Source organism: Melopsittacus undulatus, chromosome 2 (genome assembly GCF_012275295.1).
Source record: "Melopsittacus undulatus isolate bMelUnd1 chromosome 2, bMelUnd1.mat.Z, whole genome shotgun sequence".
In the NCBI taxonomy this organism is placed as follows: domain Eukaryota; kingdom Metazoa; phylum Chordata; class Aves; order Psittaciformes; family Psittaculidae; genus Melopsittacus; species Melopsittacus undulatus.
The window spans coordinates 101569131-101595080 of record NC_047528.1 but is presented as its reverse complement, the minus strand read 5'-3'; the positions used below and the strand labels follow the sequence as shown (position 1 = coordinate 101595080).

The 25950-nt window shown below is 38.9% G+C and overlaps 1 protein-coding gene across 1 annotated transcript in view; it reads right to left on the bottom strand.

Annotated features, from left to right (window-relative positions):
* The window catches only part of NME7 (NME/NM23 family member 7), a 97147-nt gene that overhangs the window by 44108 nt on the left and 27089 nt on the right, over positions 1-25950 (bottom strand). Inside the window, exons 4-7 of the mRNA XM_031051354.2 lie at positions 23762-23872; positions 20009-20059; positions 17422-17629; positions 14097-14202 (exon numbers count right to left, since the gene is read on the bottom strand). Of these exons, the coding sequence (XP_030907214.1) occupies positions 14097-14202; positions 17422-17629; positions 20009-20059; positions 23762-23872 (476 nt within the window). The remainder of the gene's footprint in view (positions 1-14096; positions 14203-17421; positions 17630-20008; positions 20060-23761; positions 23873-25950) is intronic.

Here is a 25950-nt window from a genome sequence, read left to right as displayed (position 1 = left end):
AGATTAAGTGATGGCTGGGGATCATTCAGGAATTAAATAAATGACTAAGTCTCTGTGACAGAGCATAAACATTTCCTTATTCTTGATCTTCAGAGCAAATAATCCGGTCAACAGCCACTGCTTCACCAGAAACCAACAAAAATGAAGAAAGGGCACTGGCAGACAAATGGCAATTGCTGCTTGCAAGGACAAGGCTATGAGAAAGGTATGAGACAGCTGCTCTGCCCAACAGAGCTCCATTTTACACTTGAACAGGTAAAAACGGGTCACTCTCATAGCTTTCACAGCCAGCAAACACCTAAATAAAACAAATCAGGTAATGGGCCCTAGATCCTATGTATCTGCTTTTTACAGAACTCTTGTCCTCAGCAGTTTTACCAGCCATTAGTAAAATCAGTGCTTGAGAGAAATGAAGGAGGACTCAAATATTCAGATTTCTGCACCATTTCTCTACTGAAGTCATTAACATTTTTGTTCTCTGCAGAGCGAAGACAGGCTTCTTTAAGGATAGAAAATGAAGTAGGATGCATAAAATTTTGCATAAAGGTCTTTAATGCAAGGTTCCTTTAATAATTAGTTGTGATAAACCTGTCAAGATTTTCCTCAACATTGTATTCCTGAGTCCACTCTCATTCATCAGAGTAATGCAATACCTTGCTGCTCCAGGGAGACTGCCCACAACTGCAACCCCCAGAAGGCATAAGAAAAGGAATTATTGTCATCCTTGTACATAGATAGCTGCCTTGCCTTCCAGACACTGTGAGGAAGAGGCATGTCATTTCATTTATATTTGCAAAGTAGGATATTATTCCAACTTTCCAAATGTGGAAACTGAGGCACAAGAGGGTAAGCATGTTGCCAGTGGCAGCACCGATCTACAAAGCCAGTGACTTGGCCCCCCTTGTCCCAGTTTAGGCAATACACATCACTTCTCCTAAGGACACTTTCCTTTCAAATTCTACCTGAACCAAAATAGAAGCAGAAGGCACAGAGGCAATCCCCACGTAACAGAACAGTAGAAACTCAAGGCTCGGCCTGGCATCTGCTTCAAGCTTTCAGCCAGTTGCATGACTGAATTAGGACGTGTCCTTTCCTCTGTAGGCAGATAAGGCTGAGGGGAAGAAGAACTGATTAGATAGACTGCTATTTCAACATCTTTAAACAATTTGTTTACCACTTTAAAATCCAGATCTGTGGTAAACTGCAAACTTTTTAAGGACCCTTCAAACAGGGTCAGCATATGCTTAAAATGTGATTACTGTAAGAATCTAAATCAAAGCTAGAGATTAACTTCAGTTATGATGAATTTTCAGTCACAAAGCACAAAAGAATCACAAGCATCACTAAATGCAACTGGGGGAGTTTAATACTAATCCTAACAAATATGAGAGTGAGAGACAGAGAGAGAAAGAGAGTGTGGGCACAAGCTTTATGTCTCCTAGGCAGCATTATTATGTTACTACACACCTAATGCAGGACAGATAATTTTCCGACACATTTTTATCAGCTAAAATGATAAGGCACCAAGACCTCCTCAGTTACATTGAACGTCTACAATTTGTTGCTTTACAACACACAGTATTTGAAAATTGTCCTTCACTAAGAACCAGAAAGTAGCAGGGAAGACATCACACTGATAATGTTACAATTGCTTGCAGAATTATGGATTGGAAGGAAATCAAACAGCTCATGAAAGTCACTTATAACCTAACAGCACTTTAATTAATGGAGGTAACAGCTGTGTTGCCAGGACCTGCCAGTCCCAGCACACTACAATCCACCAGCCCTACAAGTAAGGATGTTACATTTTATTCCGTTTGTTCTTGGCCTATTTCCCAATTTAACCATTCCACTGTTAAAAGCCTATTAAGCAAGACACAAAACTGCCTTCAAAGTCAAGAACTAGCTCCCTCATTTTAACCTTTATATATATATATTTTTAATACCTTCTCAAAAAATAAAATTAATTCCTCTGGAACAACAGCCAGGTTTTTGGACAGGAATATACAGACTGCCATGACTGATCAGATCAATGAACCACCTAACTCAGTAAATATTTCTAGAAGTAACCAGCAACAGATGCATAAAGTAGCACTAACTATAAGTAGAAATTTTATTTCATGTCTATTTTTGACATTTTAACATTAAATTTTGCAGATAATGAAATTACCTGACTCCTTACTTTCAAGTGTTAAGGTCCTGTCCCAAAACTCCACAGAATCATGATCAGGTATGACTCCAAGCAAAATCCTTTTTGAATTCCAGAAGAGCAATGAGTGGGATTGAGAGCGGGGCCCTCCTGCAGTATATTTCTGCTGAAGTTCTCACTAATTTTTGCTTCAGAAAACATTTCAAAACACTGTGCAGTAAGTCGCTGAGAGATGTTGTTCTCAAATAGTGCACTTCTTCCTATCAGTTGGTCAACCTATCCCCTGAAGAACAGGGTTTCTCTATCTCTTTTGCTTTTCCTACTTAGTAATAAAACAACTGTAGACATTCTTACCATGCAACATAAATACACCATTTCTACTTTGGCCAAAAGTATGACCATAGTTATAATCTGCAGCTATTGATCTCCCAGCCTTACTGCCTACTGTATAAAAAAATGTATCCAGTAATTTTTATATTTGTACTCTGGAGCAAGTGAGTCACAGAGGGTCTCCTTAGGGACACACACTGGGCCAACAGAGAGGAGAAGGGGAGCTTAAAAGCTACCCATGCTAACCACAAGGAAGAAATAAAGCCAAGTGGATAAAGACAGAAGGCAAAGACGAGCATATGAAGAAATTATGAGGGAATATTGTTCATAGTCATAGAATACAAGATTTTCCATCATTCCTCATTTATCTCTAGGCATTGTATTAAAGAACCTCAAGAAATTTAAAGGGCAACTTTACAGATATTTATGGAGAACTTTGTTTATGGAGTGCTCTATACTGCAGCACTGATGAAAATCTTTACTAACAATACTCATTTGAAAATACTAAACAGGTGAAGACAAAAGATACCACCACTGCTTTCCTGGAGAACACAAGTTAGCATTCTGCTAGCACAAGAAAAATTATGCATACAGACAGCAAACCTTAGGGGACCTTGAAACCAAAGCAGATGAGCATTTGATGTGACTCAGAATGGGAACCAACAGAAAGATTCAAAGGGGGTGAAAGGTACAAAAGCTTAATCCTAGCTGCAACTTTCTGAACAAGGCAAGACCACACTTGTGAATGTCAAATGGGGCATTAAGACACAGAATGATGAAAATCTCTGGGGAAAAAAAAAAGGTATTTGTGGAATTCTTGCATGGGAACAGATGGGAACAGTCACTTAAAATTCATATACAAAAACTCATGCAGAAATTCAAGTCAAAGAGCAGAGCCAGGCTACAGAAAATATACAGCAATTTGGTCGTACAGTATGTGCTATCTAAGAAGGGAACGTGAAGAAAGAAAGATTAAGAAGGAAAGTTTAATAACTCTGTAACAGTTATGCTGAAGTCAAACTGATGGTTGCATATTTACCAAAAAAAACCAACCCAATAAACCACCCAAATCAAAAACTCAGGGTTTTGTCTTTCCTTATTCTTGTATAAAGAGAAATCTTAGGAAGAAATATCAAGTTGGTTTTTATTTTAATTTATTTTGAGATGTTAATTATTTTGCACTCCTTCAGCACATCCACTCTGAATATCTTTTTCCCCACTTGAGATTACGGTCAATCACTAAGGAAGTATTTTTATGGCTATAAAATTTTCATTTCTTTTTGCTTATTTCTTGAGTGTCAACAAAACCAAATGTGAAACTTTAGTTGAGGCTGTACCACTCGATTAAATTCATTACTATAATTCAAACCATTTATATGCTTACTAATATTTTTTTTTGGTTATCCCTACTGAATACTGAGAATGGGACTTTTCATGAATGGTTACAGTTACAGAGAGGATGTGGTTAAAATTACGCCTTTGCATAATCAGCGTGCATTAGCCCATAATTAGTGTGCATTAACTCATAATTACAAACAAGATTTTTAATCTACTATTGCACTGTCAATTAACTTAACTCTGGAGGTTAAAACCCTTATGAGATCCCCTATCACCTGCTCCAGCCTCTGCTAATTTTATATTCCATTTCCTGTGGAAGGTTTGCCAACTCACTGCCCTAGATCAATAGTAAATATACTGTAAGCTCTATCATTTATATTCAACTTGGCAAAAGACTATCACATATTTCTACATCTGTGTGTTGGCTCTTTTCAGCCCAAATGCCTTGCCTTTCTCCTTACACTCGGATCTGAAAAGGGCAGTAAGAGAAGAGACTTCGAGATACTTATCTTTTGCTCCAAGGTACAGTGAAGTTAGACTACACATGGCTGCATTATTTAAATTTTCCTAAAACACTCTCAAAAACTGGTAACAAAGGTTTCATTACATCCCCAGATATTCAGGATAGACTATACTTTGAAGTTTTCCTTAGTGATTAGATGAAATCTTCTGTCATCTAAATTAGTAAATATGCATATATTATCCAAATTTACGTACAGAAATTTGAATATCCCCGTCTTTTCCATCTCAGGTTAAATAAATTAAACCTTTTAAGTTTTCATCATATTTTCATCAGCTAAATATATTATTCTTTTTGCTCTCAACTGATTATGTTATTTTTTAAACAGTGTCCAGACACTGGACATAGTACACAAGTTGGGTTCTCACCAGCACTGAGCAGAACTAGTTACTGATAAAAATCCCTCTAAACAAATTGTGTCCAACACTGTGAACAGTGATCGTGCTTATATCACTATTCCAACAATTTCTCTACAGATAACCTTCCAGTTCTTCTCTATTTTATATTTGTGTATTATTTTTACCCCTCCATAGTAGTGATGTGCAGTTTTTTAATATTCAGTTTCATCTTCCTCACTTTGCTTCATTTCTGCAGTTAGGAATGTTCTCAGTTCTGATCACATTCTCCAAAACTGTAGTAGGCACTTGCTACTGTCTGCAAACACTGCACTGTTTTTCCTCATCTGTCATTACGGACAATATTGACAAAAACTGGCCCAAGGATGGGTGCCAAGACTTCACTTGCAAAGCCCTTTTAATTTGACATGCTCATAAACTGGAGTCCAGTTTTCAGAAACATATTTAAAACTATGCAGATGATGTGCAGATAGACTCCACAACTAGTTAAAGTTGTAAAGTAGGTATGCTTTTATCCAGCGCTGAGGTGCATGGGGATCGCTCCTCCAAAGCATGCACACCTCAGGGTTGTTCTCCCTTTACTTTTATTCTCTTAAGGTATACATAGACATGAGGTTGCTCAATCCGCCTATACATATTTAGTATTTTTCCCCACTTCGTATTATAATGAGCCGGAAGGTCCTTTGCACCTGCGCAGTGCCCCTTCTGGTCATGGGCAGGGGTCTCAAGATGAAGTAAATGAGTCTTCCTCTTCTTAACATTTACACCTTTTAAACTTCAGACATGGCCTTAGGGTCTGGTTGGAGCCCAGTCTGCTTCTCCCCCACTTCTCAGTAGGACCAAACACCTGTGCTTTTGTCATAGTCTTAGGGCTTGGTCGCCCAGTCTGCCTCTCCCTGGCTTATCAGCAGGACCAGTCATCTGCTTTTGTCAGTAGAACTAGCATCTGCATCTCCCTCTCCAGCAGTAATCAATGCCTTGGCACGAAGGCTATGGCAGGTACTTAGGACAGACAATATTTTTGTTTAAGCAAAGGAATTCCTTTAACCCCCTTGTACAATTTCTCTGTATTACCCCCCTGTACATTGGTTACCCGTGTATCACAGATGTCTATGCTGCACCGATCTAAACATAAGAATTACTTCAGTAAAGGAAATGTTTGGTTTTCCAACTGCAAGGGACTTTGACGAAAGCATTGATGTTCAAGAGAATTAGACTATCTGGCTCTGTTTCACTTTCCTTTATGGAAAGCATACTTGGAGAGTTCAGAGATCAGCAAAGTGTATTTTCCTTCAGAAAAGACATGCTGGTAAATGTCCATCATATCACTAAGTAGTTTAAATACAGTTATAGATTCTTGGTTCATCAGTTTTCCTGGCATGAAAGAAGCTTCGTTAGCATGAAATTCCCCAGATCTGTCTGGGAATTAACTTTTCTGTAACACTTTAAGGATGAAATCCCAAAATGCAGTAATAAACATTCATTCCTAATGCCCTTTTGTTGTTTTTTCTTTTGTTTTGTTTATTTGTTTGTTTGTTATTTTACGTTAACACCATTATCCCTGCACAGAGATGATTTTCAACAACATGAGCACCACTAATATAAATCTGCTGAAACCTACTGGGAAATAATCTCTTTCCAGTTGTAGGAAGACACTGGATCTTCAGCAAGGATTGGCTTCACATTTGATTTTTTTTTTCTAAAGTATACTTCCTCCTCTTCCTTCTAATGGATTTCCAGATTCAGTTCATCTCCCCCTATACCTTGAGCAATTGAAATGTAAAATACATTTTCCAAACGTCAGAAAAAATAAATGTCACTTCCCCACTAGCCACTGAAACCCAAAGTCAGTCTAAGTCACGAAGCTAATGCCAAGCCACTAAAACTTAAATCAAGAAACAACACAGGCTTGGTTTCAAAAACAAACATTCCAAGCAAAGAATATCCATCGTTTTACAACTACAGCATAGAATTAAAAACACAGATGGAAGTAGATGGACTACTGTTCTCATGGAGGCTGTTTTTTCTAAGAAATGCTGATAAAGTGTTAAAGTAGGTTGCTTTTATTTTAACCACTTTTTCCTAGCTTCTCTAAAAAGAAAGCAAACAAACAAAAATCCCCAGTTCCAGACACCACCAAACACTTCAATACGCTATGCATAATATATTCAAAGAAAACATAAGAAACAAAGTGCATGTAATTTTGCATAAATATGTCTTCTGTTTGGGTAGATCCATCTAAAAAAAAACCAAACAAAAAAACACCACCAAAAAAGCCTGCATCTGAAAGCATTGTGCTTTACTAGGTAAGTTTCACATGACTGCAGCTCTAAGGCAGCCACACTGTTTGCAGGAATATCCAGAGGTCAGATCTTGCACGATCCACTGTACTTCACTGAAGTATCTACAAGGATTGCCTTCATCCCACCTTTTTTTCATTTCCATGTTCTATCTTCCAATAGTTATTTGACTATTTCAGACTTCTTGTTAAGGGTATCAAGGTCATCACTGGTGCCCCCTGCACTCAACCTTGCAGACAAGAAAGGTCCTGCCTGCACTGAAAAGTCCAGAGCATCTGCACTTCACCTTTCTATTATGCATACTTATCACAAACAGAAGATATAATTTGATACTGCTTATGAGAAATTGCATCCCCCTTTTTTTAGTCAAGCATGAGAAAACAGCTTTCTGAAAACTCTGTTCTACTTCTAAGTGTCCTGAAAATAGAAATCATGAGTTACTCAAACCTATGTCTCAAAACACAGAGGGGTGTGAAGAAACAATTTCCAGAGTTGGTTTACAATTTTTATAAATCTTATCTAATGAATACATCTGGATAAAAAAACATAGATAGATACCTAGTTGTGAAAAATTTGCACCTCTTCTATCCCATCCTTTTTTTCTTTCCAGCTTATTTAATTTCCTAACCACACACATTTAACTATACTTAGCATAATACAGAGGTGAACTGAACATTTTCTCAGTGATGTGGAAGTGTCCTTCTCTCTTTCAAAGAGCAACAAGTATATTGCATGTCAGAAACAGTTCTTCAGCTGTTTGCAGCCAGACATATAATCTACTACAAAGCTGAATTCCCACTCTCTAAAATACTTCTTTCCCCACCCTCTCTTATAAAGTGACTTCATTTGAGATGCTTCATAAGTAAACCTCTTTCTGTACCTGCTTAAGATTGAGCTACCATCCTTGGTACCTTTTTTGTCCAAGTTAGGTTTGACTTTGGAGCAAGGAATTCCTCTCTCAATTTTTTTCTAAAGCAAATAAGGAAATATGATTGTTATGGTTACTTCTCATGCAACATTTTGTGAATCAATATAAAGACTTGCAACTTTCTAAAGATGTCCAGTAACCAGTATGTTAAGATAGGAGAGCTCTGTGACATTTATTATCTACTCAGAACAGGTCTAAAACTGTATTTCCACAGAATCCCTTTTCCACTTAGAAAGAGCCCACTCCTGCTCTGGTTTCTATGAGACTTACATTCTGGTTGAAGAATACTATGAAAGACAGCACTGTAATTATTTATTTTTTTTAATTACATAAGAGGAACAAGGGTAAAATTTACCAAAAAGTTTAGAACAAAATTTCAAGCTTAACACACATATAAGAATAAACCTGTCTGTGTTGCCCTCAAGACCATAGAGGTTTCCTTACCAACAGGCAGACATTTCTGTTTGCATCAGGTCCAATGAATTCCTGACTAGCATTTTTGCTTTCAAGTTCATGGCACAGTTCTATCCTCAAACTTGTCTGGCAAAACTCTGACACCAGGAGAACCCATGCTTCAGCTTGGGAGTGCAGAAACAGAGAACAGGACTTCACCTTTGGAACTCTGTGCTGTAACCTTAGTACAAAATGCGAAATATAACACACTTCTGACCTCAGCATTTATAGTCTGATCATAACCATTTTCATAAATTTTTCCTGCACATTTTTCAAAGGAATTAAGTAAAGGCCACATCAAAGAAACTTTAAACCAGGCATGAAATACCAAAATTTAATTCCTACAGCAAACATGACTAAACTGTTACACATAAATACATTAAAGTTAATCCTGCCCCGTGATCTACGAGGTGCTATTTCTGCCAACAGAACAGTTGAGTCATAACTGTCCTCAGGGCATTAAACTGAAGTTCATCCATTTTGGTACATTTACAATTTTGGCTTCTGAACACTACTGCTAATACCTCCAGATCTAATAATATGAGAACGATTACAAAAAAGAAAAAAAACAATGTCTAAGTCTTTGCAACTGTGATCTTGTATCTGAATTATTAGAAGCTTCAAGCACAAGAAGCAAGGATTGCAGATCCACACTAAAACTTTCAAATTATTAAACAATTAAGCCATATAATCCTAGAGCTATGCTTACTAGTTACCATACTCCTTGACTGAAAACTAGTCTCAAGAGAAGAGAAGTAGGCTGACAAACACTGAAAAGTGTGGCAGACTCTAGAAGGGTCAAACCACATTGTGGCTCCCCAGTGCACCCCTGATCGGTACAATTCTGCATGGAGTTCCTTTTGCATTCTTCCAGCTCCTAGTAAAGAGGAATTGGACTGCTCTTGCAAACCTTCTTCAGAGTTAAAATATAACCACCTCATTTCTGCAAACTTCTGTCAGGAAAGTGCTTCATCTCAACTGGGAGGAGCCGCTGGAGAATGAGCTAAAGATGTCTAATCTGGAGTGCCAGGCTACATAGCCTTCAAAGGCCTTCCCAGCTGTTTTCCCATCTCTGATCCTCCACAGAAAACATGATGCTAACATCAGACTGACAAAATAGCTATTGCCTTACTTCTTTAAGAGGCATTTATAAATACACAACGTAGAGGGCCAGAGATACCACCCCTCCAGCATTACCAGCACCTGTGACAGCTGAATTTAAACCTCACATAACTCCCCCGACACCCATTATCAGGCTCCAAGGTGCCTCTGCAGCCCGGCAGACACTTTCAGTACTCTTACTTAAAGTGTGCGAGCGCTACACTAGCCCCTGCTGCAGGTGGTCAGTCTGCACATCTCCAGCAGTCTAGTGACAGATGTTTCTATATGCCTGCCAGGAGAGGGTCAGCAAGGCCAGAGATAAAACCAGCAGTGATTTTCCACTGCTTTGTCACTGAATAGGAACCCTATAAACACTCCATGGTCATCAAAGTCAGTTTCTAAGAAAGGACTCTCTGTAAGAATTAATCAGCGTAAACTAGAGATTAGATCCAGCCTCTTGACAGCAAGGTAAACTTGCTGAAAAGCATCCTAGCTTATGGCTATGGTTAAAGCAAACCATCTTCCAGGACAGAAAAATAGAAGATTTTTCCTTGTAAGAATCAGTTATGCAATGTATTCTGACAGAAAAAGAAACACTGGAAAAATAGGACCAGAAAGGAAAATCCAGATTATGAACTTGATCAAATGTTTCTGCAGAAATAAAGACTAAAGCTCTGTATAAGTGTACATAACTGTCATAAGTGAAACTTCACGTAATTGTAAATGTGTAATGAGAAGATTCATGGTAATTAGATAATCAAGTTCAAAGCCTCAGCAGTACATCGCAAATGGCAAAGAGGTTTATTTTTAGATACTCGATATTGAAAATTTATGGAGTACAAATCAAATCTGCAATGCATAATAGGCTCTGCTGCTTTGACCCACATAAATTCTTCTCCATGCCTCTGCCAAACCACCTTTTCACACTGATGGCCACACAGGATTTCCTTTCCTCTGCAGATGCTGTTTCCACATACAGTCTCCTCACCCGAAACAGGATGGACAACCACAGCTAGAAGCACTGCTGCTGGGGGTAAGCAAGTTGCTCATTTTTAAGACCATGCACACAGCCTTCTACATGCAACTTTGCCAAAAGGTCAACTCACTAGTTGCTATAGCACCTACTTCAATTGAGATAAAGGAGATGTTGCTGATATAATCAGAACGTCTTGTGTATCACTGGTTGCTAACAGCCCTTAAAAGGGAGACAAGATGAGCAAGCACCATCTCCCCTCCCCCACCCCGGCTCTGTCATGGAGCACTGAGCCCACATAGGTCAGCCCTTCCTTCTTCCTTTCTCAAACTTTCTACCTACAGATGCAAAATCCATGGGGACAGCCTACTCCACAGCCATTGTCTCTGCTCTCTAATCCCTATAGCAGGGCTTCTCCCTTCTTGTCTTCCTGTTTCAAATAGGCAGCTTGGAGTTCTTGTGGGCAGACAGTTTGGTCCCCCCAGTTTCAGCATACTAGTCCCGGACTCCAAAATAATCTGCACAGGGATGCAGGAATGGTGGCATTTCCATAGAGACAACCTGCCATTGCCAAAAAGCATGTTCAAAACTTTAAAAGCTTTACAATCTTCAGGAAGCAAAAGCTATGTTCCTTCAATTTTAAAACAGGCAATTCAATCATAGGAGTAATCTCAGAACTAAGACTTCAAAAAACTGTTGCAAAGCTAGTGCACAGCTCCCTGTTGTGCATGGTTCTTTCAACTGTGATGATGCTAAGCACTTTATAAGAAGACCAAGCATACCAAAAGAGATGCCACCCAGTGATATTTTTGTTGTTACAAAAATAGGCTGAAGTAGAATATGAGAAAGATTAAGGAAGACAGAAGAGGACAGGCAAAGAAAGCCAAATCCTCTCCCCTGTGACACTCCTGGCCCATTGGGCTGATGTTGGAGAGTTCCTGCAGCCTTTGTAAAGAAAGATTTGTCCTCCTGTCAAACTGCAGACTGGAACCAGTCCAGTTGTGATATGAAGCTACACCAGTGCTCTCAGCCAGAGGGAGGCCACTGCCCACCAACAGTGACTGGTCCTTTTCCTAAGCCCAGCTCCCAGTCAGAAGCCAGACTTCTAGAAAGTTTTACAAGACCTCAGACTCATAACCTCTTTAAGAGTTGCAGTACCTGTGGCTTTTGAAACATTCAAAGTAACACTGGAGAAAAGAGACAGGAACAAGAGAGCTTACTAAGGTAAAAGCATAACCAGTCTCTGAATGCCATCATTCTTGATATTAATTTAAAACTATGTGATGGTTTTGGCTGGGACAGAGTTGATTTTCTTCACAGTATCTAGTACGGGGCTGTGTTTTGGATTTGTGCTGAAAACAGTCTTGATAACGCAGGGATGTTTTAGTTACTACTGAGCAGTACTTAACACAGAGCCAAGGCTTTTTCTGCCTCCCACCCCACCAGCAAGTGGCTAGTGGTGCACAAGGAGCTGGGAGGGGACACAGCCAGGACAGGTGATCCCAACTGACCACAGGCATATTCCATACCATATGGCATCATGTTTAGCATATAAAGCTGGAGAAGAAGAAGGAATACAGGGATGTTCAGAGTGATGGTGTTTGTCTTCCCAAGTCACCATTACATGTGATGCAGCTCTGCTTTTCTGGAAATGGCTCAATACTGCTCAACACCAACCTGCCATGGGAAGTGGTGAATTAATTCCTTGTCTTGCTTTGCTCATACATGCAGTTTTTGTTTTACCTATTAAAATGTCTCTATCTCAACCCACGAGTTTTCTCACTTTTACCCTTCTGATTCCCTCCCCCATCCCATCAGTGGGGAAGTGAATGAGCAGCTGTGTGGTGCCTCATTGCCAGCTGGGGTTAAACCACAGCAAATTGATAAAACACTTTGCTAATTTAGAACATTCAGGTTTTATTTTTTTGTTCTGTTGAAGGTAGTAATCAAAGCTGTATGGATGGAGAAAGCTCTCACAAGGTAAAAACTGTATGGATGGAGAATGCTCATACAAGATAAAAGATGTATGGATGCAGAATACTTATACAAGGTACACTTGACCTTTCAAATTTTAGTTGCTGTTTGGCAGCTTGGGTCTGCCTTTCCAGCCCTCTGTGGTGTGAGCGGAAGGACTATATAGTGGTTATTGATCTCAACTTTAGTCTGTTTTTTCCAGCACTCACACTGCAAAGTTGGATGTACACTTATATTTTCTGGTTTTCTGTACCCGCACCTCTTTTTCTCTCACCACCTCCCCCCCTCCTCCAGACACTCACACTCCCAGAGAGGCATGCAAATGGGACCAGAGTTTGTCCTTTGGTGATTCAGAAAAATTCTGAGAAGTTCAAGAAAAAAGAAAGTAACAGACAGGCCACTATGAAAATTACATAAATAAAATTAAAAGTGGGAAAAGACAACCTAAGCTCAATAAGATAGGAGTCTGAGCCCTAATATACAATAGAAATTATATCTTAAGAAAGCAGAGCCCAAACCATCCACTTTATTATTTCCACAATCAAATTAAGGATTGTAAAAATTCTGCCAAGGAAAGGTTTGTCCTCTGCAGACATAGGTGAAATCATAGTCCTAGCTGCTGCCCATATTTCTGTAAAAAGAACATTACTCCCTCTTTGCTGCATAGAAGACTTACAAGTAGCAGATACCATGCAATGCCTCAAACAGATAACAGACATATTATCAGCCGTAAGCGTGAGACTCTTTCTCATGAAAGCATGTTTTATTCAGCAAGCTCTCCAGACATCCCACTGGAGGTGTGAAAGGCCTGGAAACTGCTACGGCCACTTCTGCTGCTTCCATGTTAGCTATCCACAGAGAAATCAAAATGTTGCAGTGTGCTCTGTATCTTACTAAGAAAAATCTCAATGTTCTCACATGGCAACATTTATTCTACACTCAAAAATGTTATTGCAGTACCAAAGCCAAAATATTTTACTGTACTCACTGCTCCTACACATGCTCCTGTACCTGAGTACAGGACACAAATTATGATTGTTTTTGTACGGTAACAGCCGGGCACTAAACATTTCCAATACTCCTATGGTGAGCTCACAGAGCATCTGCCAGCACATAAAGCATCACGGAGGCCAACAAATGCTTTAGGTCTCTGACTCAGTTTTATAGAATAAACAAGCCTTTTCTACTTTTCATCCTCACTACTTTCAGCAGAACGAGATTCATATCAGTAAAAATCTCCCTTTGTAAGTAGTTTCAATGTAATGTGTTACTGCCTTAGTGGAAGCCCCTGCAATATGGCCAGGTGTTCTGCTTTCAGACTGCCTTGAGGATGCTAACCTCCAGCAGAGGAGTGTGTTGGGTAGAAAGGAGCAAGGACATGGTAAGCTGTCACATTAAAGTTCATCAAATCTCATGTATAATTTTATCCCCCTTTTCTATCACCTCACCCTTCTTATTCTAAAATTAACAAGTATCCATATGGAAAGCATGTGACCCACTCTTCATGGAACTGAATTGCAGAAATACTAAAGGTATATATCTGCATGCTTTTGTATGTACTATAAAATATACCCTGTGCTTTTGCAGTCTCATTCTCCTGAAAAAGGGTGCAGGAATTATCATGGATACAATGAAGCACAGATTGCTTTCCCCTCCTCTGTCTTCATTGCTTACCTTCACTGACTGCATGAGGCTTTATAATGCAACAAGTACAGTTTGTGAATTTTGCACTGTTGACTGGCCCACGACCTCCACTGGAGGGAAAGAACAACTCCAGCTCCTGAAAAGAATTGTAATTGAATACATTTTAGATTGATATAGCTGTATACATCAGCCTTTATCATAAATAACAACATCTGAAGTATCCACAGTCACAGAAGATAAACCATAATTATAGAACTTTTGTGCTACAAATACTTTTTCCCTGTAATAGTCTCTCAAACATACCTTTCCCTCTCTGGCACTGCAGCTACAATCATAAAAACATGATTAGGATTTTTCTTGCAATGTCATTCTTCCCCCTCCTGTAACACCATCCATTTCCATTCAGAACATCCAAAGCACTGCTGCCACAACCACAATCATTTGGGAAAGGTGTTCCCAGTTTTCTAAATTCTCTCTCTCAGTATTTTTCCCAAACCCACTCCCACATATGCGTATTTTATCTTCCCTCTTTTCACATCACCTTTTCCATTATAAGAGCAAGTATGCAACTGCCATTCATTGTTCAGTATGTTTTCTTTCCATATACAAAGCTGACCTCTATCCCATTTGTTTTTATTCTTTCATTTTGTCTTAAACACTAAAATTGCTGACTCATGCCTTAGTGACACTTTTTTTTTTTAATCTAACTGAATTTGAGCTGATGAACTCAATTGCTCTGATTTTGGGATGAACCTCCTTGCCTCCAATCGCTTCCTTTCTCCCCAACATTACTATTCAGATATCATACAGCTTGGGTCTTAGACAATACTGGGGTGAGCTTGACAGCCAGGTTTCTTTCCTCAGTGATATTTTTTCACTGTTTACTGCCAGCTTCACACTTTTTCCATACAATTTATTCACATATGTTACACAATCTGCCAATTAAGATTAGTCAAATTCTCAGAATGCAGATTCCATTTCACACTTATTGGTCAAATTCAGTAAGAGTTGATTGATAAATTTCTATTTAAGGGAAATAATAATATCCTGGAAATACTATTACCAAATCTATTTGGGTTTTTTTTTTCCTGTGTAACAGTAGCAGTATTAAAGGCCATTTCCCGAAAAAGTCTCATTTAATTTACTATCTCAGATCACATGGAATAGACTTAGCTATCTGCCAGTCTTTAGCTCATGACACTCTGAAAATTCCTGTAATCCTTACTTGAAAACAATTATATAATTCAAATGAATTCATCTTTCAATAGAACGGAAAAAAAATTTGTTTTTCTCCTAGCAAATAATCCACATTTTAATTGGGCACATCTGAGACAAAAGGGTTCATTTCCTACATTCTTCTGCTGATAAAATGCTGCATGGTTCAAAGGCTTTGTCCCACTCTGTTAACTAGTGTTTATTTTAAAAGGACCCCAGAAAAGGCAGCAAAATATTTACAATATTTAAAGATTTGTTTTATCCATTAAAAGGATAATCAAAGGAAAATAACCAAACAATGCTGAAGCACTAAGATGATGAAATGACAAACTACAAGCAAGTAAAGCCTTAAAAAGAAAATTCTTCTCCTTTCCCTTTACTCTTTATGTAAAAAACCTCCAAAATTTGGCCTGCTGAGAGTCACCAGCTTAGAGTATACCAAAGGCAGGCTTTCACATGTCATTTAGCCACAAGAAGAACAATGCAGGCTTCCACCCTAACTGTTCAATTGACAGCACATTCCATAGCTGTGGCTGATACCAATTTTCCTTCAGAAGAGTTTGTTTAGGTCCCTGTATCTTATATTTCTTTCAGCAAAGCTCTGTCAAGGTGCAGCCAACTAGTTTCCGTGGCAACTGCTATACATCCATAGAATACTGGGCCTACTAAATTAAAATAGGCACAAGGGGCACAATTTTGGTTGATTTATTGAAGGTTGGTATCAGTAACACCACAAAGATGCACACACCTAGAAAAGTTTGGCAAAATAACCCCACAGTCATAAATCGCTGCACATGAAGGGGGCCTGCAAGCAGCATTTCAAAAATGACAAAATGGAAAAACAACAACAAACTTAAGCCAAAGCACTTATGCTTCTAATCAAAATTTTATGCTAATAGATACACTGTCAGTTCAAAAGCTGGCAGAGTTGTCACAACAGAACACAAGAACAAAGAAAAACTTTCACCCTTATATATGAAGACATCTAGTTATTTAACCAGAACTACAAAGACTTTTCTGACTATAATTTTCCTTCATCAGGAAGGATCAATTTCATCCAAACTCCTTCTGACTCTGTATCATCTTCATCAAGTCTGCCAGCAAAAAAGGTATTTCAGGTGCAGCATATGATTTCTTGTCAAACCAGAGGCACACGGAAAGGATCCAGCAGCCCAAGCATGGTGCAGATACATGAGATGAGTGCTTGATCAGCAGAAAATACCCCCCACTTTGCTATGGCACACAGAAGCTAACCAACTCTTCCCTCACCACCGGGATATAATCTCTATGTATACTTTCTAGTATATAGTAACTGGAAGCTTATTAGGTATTCCATGGCAGGTCTCTTTCCAGTTATGCTACTGCAGTTGCTCCAATTAAAGACTGGGATCAAGGAAGCAACAACTGACATCTTTTCACCACTGGTCTCGAGCTAAGATACCACAGCACAATATCAATCAATCATAAAGCAAACTTTATTCTTGCCAACATTTACCAGCATATCTACCCCACAAGAAGGAACACAGATAGTCATCTCAATTCTGTAGAAATGTTCATAGTATCTATCACCCAGTCCAGGGTTTTTTCTTACTATTAAGGAAACACACACTTTAAAAAAAGCAAAATAGAACTGATCTCCTCAAAGCCAAGCACACTGTACTACCTTTCAAAACACAAAGCACCGTGAAGTGGCCTGTTTTCATAATTATTCATTCTGAATAATACCAGCAGAGGAAAGTATGCTGCAGAGGTCTACTGAAGGCCATGGAGGAGAACAGATAAGCGCAAAACAGGATGGCACAAACAATTTTGTTTAATCCCTTTCTTTCTGTGATCAACATTGGTAGGCTATAGGTAGATAACAGACTATGCAATTAGCTCAATGTCTGTGATGTACAGAAGACATTAAAATTACCAGGCATGCTCTCCCAATCAAAGTGCCCAAGGTTCCCCTTTGTGAAAGAGATAAACAAGATTTTTCTTTTGAGACAGTTTATTTTTCCATGCTAAAAAGGATCCATGAATAATATCTAAACTAGTTCTGAACTCAAGTGGGGAAAAAAAAAAGAGGAATTCCTGACCCAGCTGTTACCAGATAAAGTAAAAGTAAACCTCAGCCAACAAACAGTCAAAAACTTACTTGAGCAGCTGAAGCAACTGAATCTGGGCCATGAGCTGCATTTCTTAGGCCGGTATGTCCAAAGTTCCCTCTAATGCTCTCTGGTGCATCAGTCTGTGCCGCTGCAGAGTTTGCTGGCCCCAGTAATGTTTTCCATTTACAAACTGCATCATCTCCTAAGATTTCCATAGCAACAATAGGACCACTCGTTATGAACTGAAGAAGATCACTGTAAAATGGAAACAGTATATGGTGATCCACGCTACAAAGTAAAACCAACAAAAGCATATGATCCAGTAGAGATGCTCAGAACTCAACTCAGCAAGGCCTTGAGCAACTTTATCTAACTTCAAAGTTGGCCCTGCTTTGAGAAGGGAACTGGACTATGTGATGTGAAGACACTCCCTTCTTATTATGGTTGTAGAAAAACAATCAGATAATACAAACTCACTCAAGCTACTGCATGGCTTGTTAGATTTCAAAAGAATTTTTTAAAGATTGGTACTAGAAAGAGATCCTGCTAACCCTTTGCTTGGCAGGAGCAATTCCTAAGCATGTCTCTTCTACACAGCGGGATATCAGCATTCTTACATGACCTGTGTGTTCCCCACTCACACAACTTCAGGACTGCTGCCAGGATGGAGTGCTCACTGCCCCAGCGATCTCTACCATGGATTTTGCCCAGCCAAAATCCAAAGTGGGAGAGAAGGGAGAAACAAAATTTGGAAAGTTTGTGGGGAAGAGGGGTCATAACTGCAGTTATCACATCCTGACATAAGCAGAAGTCAACTGACTTTAAGGGGATGAATCTGAGTAAGGAGAAGAGATTGTCAGAAGCAGCCAGTCTTCTGTCCTGACTATCTGACATGGAAAACAGCCACACAAAATTGGAAACCCAAACATTCTATTCAAAAAGCCCCACGGTAACCATAATTCTGTATCTTTACAAAACATGCATAACAACAAGCCTGCCTTTTCACTGTGTCTGGACAGAACCAACAAAGAAGAAAGTTGGCTCAATGCTTTTTGTACTACTTTCTCATAAAAAGAACTTTGCACAATTATGGATGTGTATGTTTCTTCATCTTCTTCCTAATAATCATTTATGCAATGATCCATGGGCAAGAAAAAAAGAGAAACCCTATTAGTTTTTTTGCTAGAAGAATGATATTAAAACTATAAGAAGTTATGTAAAAATAAAGAAACTACACAGGGATAAGCTATTGGGACTCAGGTTCTATTGCTCAGAGACTGCTTGTCTGGGATATGGTTAAATGGTTTACACATACATACACCCAAGAAAAAAGTAATTTCTACAACACTGCTTAAGGTCCAGACTGATCCCAAATATTAAATAATTTTTAAAAAGTTAATTCTTTAATATAACGTTATTTTCCAAACAAGTAGAATTCACTAGACTAACATTGACTAGCAAACTTGCAAACTAAATCTGAATTTAAAGACAAGCAATACAATGCTAAATATAATTGAGTCAGAGATTTTACATTTCACTACCTTGAAGATTCTTGCCCTGTTTGATTTGTAATGCTTTATAACTATTACTTTCTAATTTACAGAAAAGTCCTACACAGAAGACGTAGCAAACAGGACTGTAGCATGGGAGACCAGCACATCACAGTGGACAAAGGCTACAGTTTCTCAGATTAGCATACATAGATAGACATCTATGAAATAACACTACAGGTAAAATTCTTGCTTATTTACCAACATATTCATGAAGGCTTATTCAGCAAAGAAAAGGCAACCCTAAATCCTCCTCTGATCTCCAGTCTGGTCAGATGCAGCTTGGGGCCATGTCTCCGTGAAGAGCTTGAGTTTGGACCCACAATAATCAGTTACTATTGCAGGAGAGCAGCTGGCAGATCCAATACTCAGAAACCTCATGACAGTACTAAAACCAGGTCTTTTGACCAACTGAGTGCAAACCCAGGTTCCAGCATGACTGAAAAACACAAGACAGAGCTGTACCCTTTTCCTAGAAGGGGCAGACTGCCAAATCCAGTTGCCGAATCCAAAGCTGTTTGTTGGCACCTTCAGGTAAAGTAGAAATGACACAATCTCTGGTATCAGTCTGGTCAGTTATGACAAGACTAGGTTTTTCATGTTAGGTGGAGCAGTCTAGCACCATGGAAATTTGACGTTTTGTCCAAGGGTAGCAGTACTGTAAACAACTACCCCATGCACTATCCTTTCAGTTACTTACAATTTGGGGTACTTGCTACCAAATCAATTCTCACAGATAAGTGTTCCCCCTAATTATCATTACCTGCAAGCTCCACCCTGATCCTGAAGATGCTCCTTCCCTTGGCTTTGAAGTTTTGCCTTCGTAGAAGCATTTTCACTTCTAAGAGACCAAAGACATTGCCCTGATACTATCAGGCTGTAAAGAGTGTGAGTTAAAACCCTGAATAGCTGAAGTAAGGGTCTGTTTCTGGAGGAAGACAAACAGGGTGTATGCTCTGCAAAGGGCTCCACTCAACTAAGACAAGTTCTGATTTTCCCATGGTCCTGCAGTACCAAATACGATAAATGAAGCTTGTGCATTCATTAAGCTTACGGCATGTCAAGCTGAAACTGATATACCTACTTATAAAAAGGTTTTGATTGATGGTCTACGTAGAAATCAGCTGCTTCTTTTCTGAAAGAGTAAAAAGACATATACAGATATATGTACACACACACACATATACCTATATATATATAAACCTCCCTGAAAACCATAAACTATCATTCATCAACATGTTTCCATGGGTAATGTCCTCCCAAGCTGGACAGCTTGTGGGATGTTCATGCTCAACAACAGAAACCACATTTAATTTTCAGTCATATTTTGTGTGGCTACAGGTATAGCTTGTAGCTGACTCCTCCTTATGCTCCTGCTCTGGGAAGGAAGTAATTACTGAAGCCAATAGCCTGGACTTTCAAGGTCACTGATGGTCCCCACATTCTCAGCTTGAGAAATAAATGCAGTGGAGTCACCTTGTCAAGCCATTCACTATTACATCATTTTCATTTTTCATCTCAGTTTGAGTGTGTATGTTGGTTAGTGAAGTTTGGTTTTACAGCATAAATAAAGAATTTAACTGCTTCACTGGAACTTACTTCCTTATCAAGGCTAGTGTTTGATTATTCTGGTGCATAACAAAATATTGCATAACCTGGTTTCCATTCAAAATCCTCTAATGTTACAAGTCACATCAGCAGCACAATGCCCTTCAGATTAAAACTTGTTTTCTCCCACACTTTTCCACTTGAAAAGTCAATTTGGTCTTACATTTTCCCTCAGGGAAGACAGCAGTGACTACACACAGCTTTCTCCCAAAGCAGTGGGGTTTCTGTAATGAGGGGGCTCCTTACACTGCCAGGCAAAGGCCATCAGGCATATGTCTGTACCACAGCTGTTACTTAACCTTTACTCAGGTACTGGAAGCAAGAAGATACCTTTTCAGACAGGGTAGTGGCCCTCTTCAAGTTCCGCATTGCCACAGCCACACTGCTAGCAGAACTGGGCTCAGCTACTCAACTACACAAGTTTCAGGGACCATGATACACACCCAAGATCCATCCACAGGTGGGCACACGATTTCACCCCACCACCCCTGCAGCTAGCCAGCCTACTCTCTTCCCTGCTTCTTCTTCAACTGCCTCTCATACTTAACCCTTGTTTTACGGCGCTGCTTTTTCTGCATGGTAACTGCTAGAAAAATCTGTGGACATTTTCAAGTCTAAAGCTGCTATTTCGCAGCTTCAAAATTCCGGGTCAGAAGCGCAGACTTGCTCTTGGCTTGCTCCAAAACATGGTGTGCACCACTTTCTGACTTTGTGGAGAATGACAAGCTCTTCAGGACGATTGACAGGTAAAAGGAAGCAAAACTACTCACCCCTACTCTGGATATAAAGTTCACAATCAAAGCAGAGCTACAGGGAGAGTAAAAGATTCCCACTTGGAAAACTGTTTTCACCTGCAGAAACAATCTTGTGATTTTTTTTTTTGTCTCCCTGATTTTGCTGACTTTGAGGAGCTGTCTTGGCTGAAAGAAATTACCTGAAGTTTTTTCAGATAACAGGTTCCAGGTATGAACAAAGGCACAGTTCTGTCAGCTGCAATGGAACTTTTCACATCTCTCTCAAATTTGCAGTCCAGACTTAAGCCAAATATTGCCAGAGGAAAGAAATAACCTTAAGAAAAACTTAAGGAGAATTTAATTTTCCTAACCTTGACAAATATTTGAACAGTCACTGTTTTCTCCAGCTTTTTTATCAAAATGACCACCTGCTCACTGGAAATGAATAATTCCTGTTTTTTTTTGCTTTCAGTTCAGTGTGAGTCATTCAAAATTCAGAAACTTTTCACTGGCCATACAGCTAATATGCTTTCCTTTCATTTCATAACTAAGGCAGAAACATGATTTAAAAATTATGCTAGTCACAGAAACTCCTGCAGTCTCAAGCTTCAAACCTATACTCTGCAAATAGCCTGAAGTTTTTGCTTACATTTCACTATTCCATCAGAAAACCCACTTCTGAAATTAATCCACCAAATAATTTTGGATAGCAAATATGAAAAAGCTATTCAAACAGATTATGTATCATCATTTCTGAATGTGAAGAAATATTTCTTCTATTTCTGAAACAAATTGAGCTCCACCACTCAGTTAAGGATTCCTATTGCAATAAATATAAAATTGCAGTTGTGCTGTATAACTTAATTCCTTCTTAATTTTATCTCTCTCGTAAGTTCTGCTTTGAAAGAATGTAAAACAGCATTTATCTGGGAATGATAGACTGAACTGACGTATGATTACATGAAGAGACTAGAAAGCTGACCTATCAAAGTAGTTGCCTGCCCTCACTTTCATATCCTGGCTACAATTTTGACAGAAGGCATGAATCTATTTAACAGTGATTGCAAAATAAATGTCAGTAATAATCCATTTAAAGAAAGCAGTAGATGATGACACTGGTTTGAACAAGCATGCCTGCAGAGACCTAAAGGCTGAAGATTCTGGCAAAGCCATAATTCTATCATTTTAAAATGGCACAGTCCCAAGAAACAGAGTACACAGTAAGCAGAGAAACCACAAATACCCAAGACTTCTTTTTTTTTAAAGTATGTCCAGAACAACCCAATCTTGTGCTTTTAATAATTGCTTTCAATTATATAAGAGAAGCAGAAACTTTTATATAGCAATAAGGCAATATAAGTTCAAATCTCAAAGTTGTCTCTCCAGTGAGTCAACTCTAAAGCACATGACTTGGCTCGACAGTTCTTCAAGTTCTCAGACAGATGCTGAAATACAGAACCACCCAACACAACACTGCAGGATCAAATCTCTCGGACTGCAGGGCAGCAAGCAAAAAAAGCTGGCTTGAAAGACATTATCAATAGTAAATCAGCATTAGAGACCCGATTGACCTCAACAACTGGAGTTGTTTGAGGGAGGATCTGGCACCAGTACCATCAAGCACCGAAGCAGAAGAATGCAGAGACAAGAGGTGTAAGTCACAGCTGGTTTATCAGCATTTCTGAAAGCCAGAAAGGTTTTGAGGTAGGAGAAAATTGTTTCTGACTTCACACAAACCATAAGAAGACATAACCATCGTATTATGTAGAACAGATAGCTTTTCTTTTCATAGACAAGTTGCATGGTTTGTAACATGTTTGGTAAACCAGCAATGAAGAAATGACGCAGTAACTTTAGGGAAGTTGATTAGGGTAAATTAAATGGTTTTTTTTCCCCTGCAGCATGCCTTTTTAAAAAAAAAACTTGTGGCTCAATTTGATAAGGGAAGAACAGTGAAGGTTAGGGGGGATGAGGAAGATGCAAAATCTGTCTACCCCTGCAGAAACATCAGAAGATCACTTTCTCTGCCTTAGACTTCCAGTGATAAAAAAAAATACCAAACAAGTAAATGTGGGTCTGAGAACACAAATTAAGTTAACGGATAAACTGAGAGCAAACAAACCAATGCTGTTTTAAAGTTAACCTAATTATAATCAACAGTATGGTTAGTATCAGGAAGCTATGAGGTAAGAACATACAGACATGTCAGTAAACACTGCTGAATTGCTAAAACTATGGTAGTCACCTTGGATTCATACAGAGACATTACATATTTAATGACACCAGGCTCATCTGCACAGAACTTTTAAACTCTTAGCTTAATTCTCTTCATGCTTTCAGAAACCTACATGATTATGAAACCAATGAGTTCCCCCTCTGTTATCCACTGGAATGGATTTGATGTGCAGAACAACAGAGGATAGCTTCAAAGAATATTCTTATCTGCAAAAAAACACATTTAGATACAATAGAGCTAACCTTAAAAAAATCCTTACCTTGAAAGCACCATCATTTTGGCTTTAGTTATTGTAAATCCTGCATTAATAATGATATCAATTAATTCTCCAATCTTGGGCACTGCATCAGGTTTAATCAAAGCCAGTGTTCTGGGAAAAAAGAAAAAAAATAATTAAAAAATAATAATGTAGAGTGACACAGTCAGCGTTACTTTCCTTAGAGCGTTTGGTGTGCATGTTGAGTTTGTATTCAGACAATAAAACATCACATCAAAGACAGAAATTCTGCCACAAACATCCAGTCCCAGTGTCTCATCAATTTCCACGCTGTCCTTGAATGCCTGCACAAGACATTATCCTGGTAAGAACGAGCTTTGCGCGTTACAATTTCCTCAGCTTTCTAACCAAAGATAGCCCACAGAGTTCCAGCAGTCTTTACTAACTTCTCCCTTCCCTCTCAGAGCATACAATCTGACTACTTCTTCTTTAGCTAGTGTATAGCCCTGCAGCTCCTCAGCCATGGCTCTGGATTAGAACACAACTGTTTTTTTAATGTTTCCCTATACTTGCTCAGTTCCCTTTTCCCCTAATTTTAATCATTATCTACATAAAAAATGAAGCTGTTAAAATTCCATATTTAAAAATACTACTTAAACCTGCGTCAAACAAAAAGAAAAAAATCAAGGTGAAATGATCATTTTATTACTACTTTTAAAATATTTGGAGGCCTCAGTGAAAAGGTCTTATTGTTCTTCGTCCATTACAAACACCTAATGGTATATAATTTGAATGCCAAATAGCTGACACTGTTAATAGACACAATAAAAGGTTGGCAGAGGAGTTATTACATCTCTTATACTGACTGACAGCTATATTCTAAGGGAGACAAACCAAAAAATTTCTACACTCTCCCCCACATCTTTGTTTCCAAGTACATCCTGTCTTCTCGATAATTATCTTTTTATACTACACATCCCCAAGGACAGGACTGTTTTATTAGCACACTTTGCACAGTACCAAGTACACCATCAGCATTAAACGTATTATTAATCAAAAATAACAAGCACAAAAACAAGGTCTGTTAAATGGCATCTTCTATTTGCATTCATATTGTGGTGAGTCAGCTTCAAATGTGCTCAGCTTACAAATCAACAGATTTAATTCCATCCTGTATCTCAGAAACTCTATATCTCCAAGAATCCTAAAGAGCTCTGTCCATCTTTAACACTGTCCGAGATGGAATTTTTCACTGCAGTATCTCCCTAGATGAAAGGCAAAATAATTGCAAATTTCCCATTTCATATACCAGCGTAGAAATAGAAAGCTGTCTTTAGATTAGCAGTAATATATTCTAGCCAGTGCATTTATGCTTCGGTTGCAGGAAACAGACAAACTTTCACAACATTTACCTTGAACTGTGACCCCAGATGACAGAGGCTTTGGGAACAGATAAATCTAAAATAAGGGAGGTGTTAGGACCAGGGAATGTAATGAGGAAGATTTGAACATATGCAACATTTCATGTGAAACTAAGGGGGAGACATAGATGACCTTCAGAGCTCAGAAACAGATTTCCTCAAGCACCAGGAGACTTACATACACAGATTGGCTTGGGCCCAGATCCATTGGGAAATACGACACCAAAAGACTGATGGCCTAAGGATAAACTGCATGACAGTATTCAACCAAGCCTATGCTTCAGTCCATCGCAGTGCAAACTAAAGTCAGTTTAGCCTCATCTTTAGATGAGGGAAGTCTGACCTCTGGCCAACATTCAACAGTTTGCCAGCATACTTAATGCAGCCTATGGCCCATAGCCTGTTCATCTCTTTCCCAAGGATTTCACAGCTCAGTTTCACTTTGTGGTATTTATCATACAATAGGGCCTGCAACATACATGCATGAAGGCACATGAGGGGGAGCAGCTGTGAACTTGACTGATGACACCTGTTCACATGATGCATGACCTGTATCCTGGCATAAGAGGTTCTCAACTCTGTTGTTCACCCTGAACAGTAAGTCTCAACCCTATTGTTTACCACGAACAGTAAGAAGTAAATGACTGAAGAGCTCTACTGCCATTCACATTTCCTTGAGGAATACTTTTCTGAATCTGCATTATTACACAGGCTATTTGAGACAGACTGATAATGCTAGAAATAAACTGTCCCTTACTTTTCTATTCCAACCTTTCTAGTAAAACTAATTCATACCAACATATAATAAAA